The sequence below is a fragment of the Stegastes partitus genome, unplaced genomic scaffold (assembly GCF_000690725.1).
Source record: "Stegastes partitus isolate 25-593 unplaced genomic scaffold, Stegastes_partitus-1.0.2 Scaffold1528, whole genome shotgun sequence".
Lineage (NCBI taxonomy): Eukaryota > Metazoa > Chordata > Actinopteri > Pomacentridae > Stegastes > Stegastes partitus.
In genome coordinates this window covers 80,144-86,617 of record NW_007579259.1, presented here as the reverse complement: position 1 = coordinate 86,617, position 6,474 = coordinate 80,144, and the positions used below count along the sequence as shown (strand labels likewise).

At 41.8% G+C, this 6,474-nt stretch overlaps 1 protein-coding gene across 2 annotated transcripts; it reads right to left on the bottom strand.

Annotated features, from left to right (window-relative positions):
- Nucleotides 1-518: 518 nt before the first annotated feature.
- On the bottom strand, nt 519-5,933 carry LOC103371115 (basic helix-loop-helix transcription factor scleraxis). Of its 2 annotated transcripts, none has more exons than XM_008300344.1 (2): nt 3,826-5,933; nt 519-2,698 (listed from the first exon to the last, which is right to left on the bottom strand). In XM_008300344.1, the coding sequence occupies exons 1-2, from the start codon at nt 4,381-4,383 to the stop codon at nt 2,663-2,665; spliced, it is 594 nt and encodes a 197-aa protein (XP_008298566.1). In that variant the 5' UTR covers nt 4,384-5,933; the 3' UTR covers nt 519-2,662. The 2 variants fall into 2 exon arrangements, with proteins under 2 accessions (XP_008298566.1, XP_008298565.1); XM_008300343.1 differs by lacking the exon at nt 519-2,698 and adding an exon at nt 2,742-3,147.
- Nucleotides 5,934-6,474: the final 541 nt, after the last annotated feature.

The following is a 6,474-nucleotide window of genomic DNA, read 5'->3' as shown; positions in this document are numbered from 1 at the left end:
AGCCAATTTAGACGTCTTTGTAGCAGTTCTGAGTTCTTCGAAGTCATGTTTTGTCACATTTTCTCTCTCTTTGTGGCCATTTTTTGTAACCTGTTGGTCATTGGGAGCATTTTGAATCTCTTAATGGTTGTTTGTCGTCCCTTTTGCAGCTCTTTCTTGTTGCTTGCATTTACTTCTGCTCATTTTGCATCTCTTTCCAGCCATTCTGTGTCTCTCTCAGGTCACATTTTGGTCTCACTTTAATAGTTTTTGTTGCCATTTTCTCTTTTTAGGCCTATCCACATTTCTTTTTCATCTCATCTCGTCTCTTTCTGGAACATACTTTATAACTAAGGGTTAAGACCAAGGCCCTTCTGGCCAAATTTCATGTCACATCTTTGGCATTTTTAGCACCTCATGAAATCATAGAAATGAAGACTTTAGACACATTTCTAGCACGTGTATTTGAAGAGTCGCTCTGTTAAAGCGGTGTATTTACTGAACATAATTCTTGATGTAAATTACACAAAGGAGACACCTGAAAGTCCGTGTTTTTATTTTTATTGTACAAAAATACATTTTTCTCTTCAAGCAGCTTCTCGGTACTTGTTGATGTGCAAAGGACACAGTTGATTCAAGTACGTTTTCAGTCACGTGGCTCTTTGATTTAGAGGTAGGCCTTCATATTTAGAACAGGTCTGAGGTAGTGTGCAACATTTCCCACTGATAGTTATCAAGGGATCCAGGTGATTGTAGAAGGACTACATCTACACGTTCTCCAAATTTAGTGCATGCCGCGGCGTCCCGCATTCGCGTGCTCACAAAACGTCGCGGTTCTGTGTTTTTAAAAGAAAGAGGTTGTGCAACAATGCAAAAGTAAACAGTTCACCACACTGCAAATATATGCATCAGAACAGTTGAAGTGAGAAGTTTTGGCAGAGAGGCAGGAACACATCCCTTATTTCTGCTTCAGCCGAGCCTCAAACTTGTTTCAGTTCCCAGATGAAACGGACTAAAAGAATAAATATCAGGTCCAGATTTATGCAGATACAGTCCAGTCGAACCAAATAGAGAACCTGCTTGTCAGTGTGTTTTCTAGTAGCGACAGAAAACTGACATGAAATGGAAAAACTTTGCAGGATGTGATTGGTGACCAATAAACTAATGAGACTAAACAGGAAGTCGTATTGACGGTATATGTGTGCAAAGAAGTGCTCCATTTTTAAAACTACAAGAAATCTTCCCAAATTCATCTGAAATCCCCGACAGCTCGCAAAGCACGATGAAAATACCCAAATTTGTCCTCCATGTCCTCGTGTGTTTTTACACCTAGTCTTGACAGTGGACATTTAGAGATTTGCTTCATTTCTGCCAAACTTTTTTTGTGCAGTTCTTCTTGATTTTCCCTAAATATCCAAATACACCAACCATGCAGGTGTTAGCTTTAAGCTCGCTACTAATTCAAGCTCTGATCGTATCAAATCAGGTCTCTTCTTTTAGATTTTATCAGTTTATCCACTCGTACGTCTTGTAATTGCATTTCTGCACCGTCACATTGCATCTAAGAGCCATCTCGCTTTCTGTCGGCACTAACTTCCTGAATTTTCTTGCAGGCAACAAATCCCAAAACCAACAATGACGTGTAAGCATTGTCTCCCCATCTAGCAGGATATATTCAAACATTACCTACAAGTTCTGATAAGGTTTTAAAGAAAACAAGTTAACCCATGGGGATGAGGAAAGATGAGAATTAGCTTGCTGGGGTTTTTCTTTGGAGCTTTTCGATGATGTTTGGATCAAGTCTTTGCTGATTTTTGCCTTTTCATGCATGCACATCATCTCAAAAGGAATATCCGTCAATTATACGCATTTAACCCCATTTAAATTGCCCACAGATATAATAATATTAATATTTTTTAGGGCTTTAAAACTGTCCCACTGGTGTAATTTTGATTAAAAATGCGTCTTTGCATGAAACACAACAGACGCTGCCACTGTTCGGTGTCCACATTCTTTGTTTTTGCTTGTTCGATGATCAACTTTTAATATTGAATCTGTTTTTTTCTATTTTCTGGATTTGGCTCATGCAGGCGAGCACCCAACGGGTCGACGCGTTCGCTCGAGGGATTTGCTGACGGTAAGAAAAGCAGGAAATCTCTAAAGTTAGACTTTAATGTAGCATATAATAAACACATTGGAGCAGTGGTGCGCCCCCTAGTGGCAGGGTGTGGTGTAAAATATTAACTTTGACTTTCAGATTCCTGAGAAATGATCGGTTCTGTGAGTGTTGTTGCAGTTCCAGTCGGTCACCACCAGAGGCGACGCATTAATGCCCCTTCAAAGCGCCCCTGCGTGATTTGTGATTTTCCTGACAGCACTGCTGTAGCTGCTCTTCAGTTTCCTTCATGTGACTGAAGGCGACACGCTTTCTGTTTTTTTTTTTTTTTAGGACTCGGTTGGTGGGGTAGTTTGTACTATCGGCGGGACCCAAAATAGCCCCACGTCAGGTGCAACTTTACACATCGGCTCAGGTTACAGCTCAACCAAAACACAGAGGTTCACAAAGTGCTTTTCAGTGTCAAATCTGTCTTTTGTTGTCTAATCCAAAAATAAATATATTTATATATGTACAAAGTCCTACATGTAAACAAAAACATCCTCGTCAGTCCGGAGCTGCTCGCTTTCACACAGCAGCCGAGTGCTTCCCGCCGTCTCTGAGCTGTGGAGGCAAAGAAAAGCACCCAACAGTAAATCAGCAGCAGTTAACCAGATAACAGGAACTTTAATCAGTTTAAATCTGCAGAAATATCAACTTTATGGAGTCAGTGTTACACTCAGTCTCCAAATCACAGATCATCATGCTGTCACTTACAGTAACCACTTCATTTAATGTCCTTTAATAACCTTTAGTAACCTGAACGTGTTTTATTAAGATGAAGAAAATCCCTTGAATCAAATGAAGAAGTGAGTTTTGTTTTCTGTTTTGCAGACGCACCAAAATCCTGACGCCTGCTGTCAAAGTAAAACACGGTTTTTGATTTAAATGCAATTGTGACATAATATTTTTGATGCTGTGCCAGTTTCTCGTGTCCGTGTATAGCTGCTAGGACTCCGGCCAGACACCGTCCCAGACTGTAAACACTTCTGATCGGCTCCTGCACATGTAAGCTGCAGTATCACAAGTAAGAATTATTCATTTACATTTTTAATTTGAAAGAAAAGAAGCTTTTTTTCCATTTCCATGTGCTTTTACGTTTGAGTTTCTGTCAATTTTAAAACCAAATCTTCATCTTAAACAGTCAAACTATAAATGCCAAGGTCTGTCTGTTTGTATGCATAAAAGAAAAAGCAATAATTTATCTTTAATTTTAACTGTACTGAGGCAAAGACTTATTTTAGACTCTTGAAAGCACCACAGCTTGTTTTCACTGAGTGTTGTCAGTCACTGCAGAAACAGGTGCCGCTTCGGTCAAACCCAATCATCGCTGAACCTCGCACACTCAGCACCTGCAGATCTATTTTCAACATAAAGAGGATGCAGCCTGCACAGGTGCATCATCCGCTCCACTTTCAGAGGCCTCAGAGCGGCTGCCGTGACTTTGGAGCACAAACTGGCTGCGCGTAAAAGGCCACGGAGGCTTTGCAGCGGATACCAGCTGTGCGTAAAAGCCTTTGGTGAATTTGGCACAAAAACTAATTGTGCGTAAAAGGCTGCAGCGTCTTTGCATCAGGTACCAGTTGTGCGTAAAAGGCTGTGGTGACTTTGGAGCAAATGTTGTGCGTAAAAGTGAGCTACGAGCAGTCGTGCAGGCGATAGTTTAGCGAACAGGTGTTAAAGCTACTCACCAGTTTCCTCTGGTTGCTGAGGCAGAAAGTGCAGATGGGCCGCAGAGAGGGCGCGCTGAGCGCAGCGGGGCCGTGCAGGATGCTCTGGTAGCGGAGGCAGGGCTGCCCGTCCCGGCAGTCCTCCCCCAGCAGCAGCACGTTGGCCAGGTGGGAGATGTAGCTGGAGGCCAGGCGCAGCGTCTCTATCTTGGAGAGCTTTCTGTCGGCCGGCTCCGTGGGAATGAGAGTGCGCAGCGCCGTGAAGGCCGAGTTCACGCTGTGCGTCCTGTCTCGTTCCCGCGCGTTGGCCGCCTGCCTTTGCTTGCTCACCCCGGACAGACGCGCGTCTCCGCCGCCTCTTCCACCTCCGCTGCTGTTCCTTCGCCTCCTTCTCCTCCGTCTCGACGCACCGGTACGAGATCCCGCCGTGTCCTCACCGACCTCCTGGCCCGGCTCTCTGCGCGGGCTGCAGCCGCCGGTGGACTTTCCGTCGGAGCTGTCGCTGCCGCTGTCCAGGTCGTCCAGGTCGGAGGCGAAGCCGTCGTGCTGCGCGCTGCGGTCGCTGCCTGTGGACTTCATCCTGCCGCTGCTCTGCTCTGACTGCAGCTGCTGCGGCCGTGCAGACCGACGGCTGCACCGCACTTTATCCTGGAGGTGAAAATAGCACCGGGGGGCCAAGCAGCTGCCGCCGATCCGGTGACCGAGGGGGTTTGCGCCGTCCTGCCCCCCGGCGGATCAGCATACCATTTCTAATGAATGACGGCTGCTTTCTGGGTCGCCAGCCCGCCGCGGAGAAGGGAAGACAGGTGGAGCGTAATGGAGGGGAGGAGGAGGCACCTGTTGTGGTCTGAAGGATGCAGGTTTAAATTAGGCTCGACCGATACGGGGCGTCCTCCAAGGCCAATACCGGACACTTTGTACAAAACAGGTGATCAGGAAGTAGAAGAAAAAAAGAGAAGAAAACGAGAAAAATCCTCCAAATGTGCAATTTTCAAGTTTTCAGACGTGATTGTTGGTTGTCCTGGATGTGAAAATCAAGAGTTTTAAAGGCCAAAGACTGTTGAATTAGACCGTGAAGCTGCCCCTCAAAGAAAAAGAAAAATGTGGAATTTAATGTGAAACAGCAAAGTGTGATTGAGCTGCTTTTTTCTGAAAAACATCTTTCTGCTTTGCTGAAGACAGTTTGCTTTTCTGGATTCTGTCACCTTGAGCTCACACTTTAAACTCTTTAAACTGATATTATGAATTTGGTAAAAGTACAAAATTACTTTAGTTTTCTGCTGCACCTCAGCTGCTGCTTTCTTTACACAGAATTACAGATTAAAGAAAAGACAGAAAGTAGGACTGTGACGATATAATCACCTTTTACATTTTATATTTGAGTAAAGCAAAGATGCAGAAATTGGCATCTTTAAGTTGACTTTCCTAAAAATTAAGTTGTTCATTTGAGAGGAATCGAATGATTTAAGTACATTAGACGTGAACTCATGGCCTTATTGTTATTATTATTGTTATTATTATTATTATTATTATTATTATTATTATTATTATTGTTATTATTACTTGTTAAGTTTTTATGGATAAACTTGTTTTACCAGCTGAAGCAGTTCATTTAAGTTGGTCCAACAATTTAAATTTGTAAAAACGTTGTTTTGTGTGAGTTTTGTAGAAATCACTGGAACACACACGAACCTGCTGGAATAATTTTAGCATCATTCGCTCCTTCACACTTAATTAAAATCTAATTTCCTGATTTAGATCAAACTTTTGGGTTGTAAATATTGTTTCTGATGAGTTGTGTTGATGTTATATTGTTGGTAAGTGCACCAACTTGATATTGTGTCTAATTTAAACTCAAATTTGTGCGTTAATTTAAAGCAAAATTCAAGTTGTAGTAAATCAGTTAAATTGGCTTGATAATCACATGTTTCTTCAGCTTGAGTTCAGGAGTTTAAGCCTTTAAAAACTGTTCATGCTGCCGAATTATGAATTAATTGCAGAGAAAAAACTAATTCCTCTTCCTCAGCAGAGTTCATTTTTTAAACACAATTTCATTAAAAGTTGTCATAGCTCAAAACAATGGATGCAAACTGCTGCGTTCGTTGTTTTTGTTCAACCTAAACCTTTGTTTTTTTGCTTGCAGTAAAAATGCTTTAATTAAAAACAATACACAGAAATCAGACTGTCTCTTTCTAGCTCTGGTCTTGTTTTTAATTCATTTTCACCATCTGAAAACAGGAATTGTTGTAATTTAAGGCCCTGATTTTATCCAGAATTCAGGCAGCAGGTTTTACACGTTATTAACTTGAATTTGGTCGTAGATTTTAGTCCACAGAGAGCAAAATTACAATAAAATCGACGTTTTATCTGCTCTTGTGTCGACATAAATGTGCTCAGGAGTTGGTTTTGAGCTAAAATGCTGCAGATTTTTAGCCATTTTTATTTGTCAGAGAAGCAAATCCAGCTGTGATGCTTTTATTGAGGCTTCAATTAGAGTTTTTAACACTTTTCAGCAGCAATAAAAGAGAAGTCACATCTTCATCAATTAGCTCATTTAATTTAATCCTCAAGTCTCATTATGGACTTATTTTTAAATTAACGTCCATATATTTTGCATAATTGTTTTAAATGCGTCTTCTTTTCTTCTGCTTTTGTTGTACTTTATTGAAC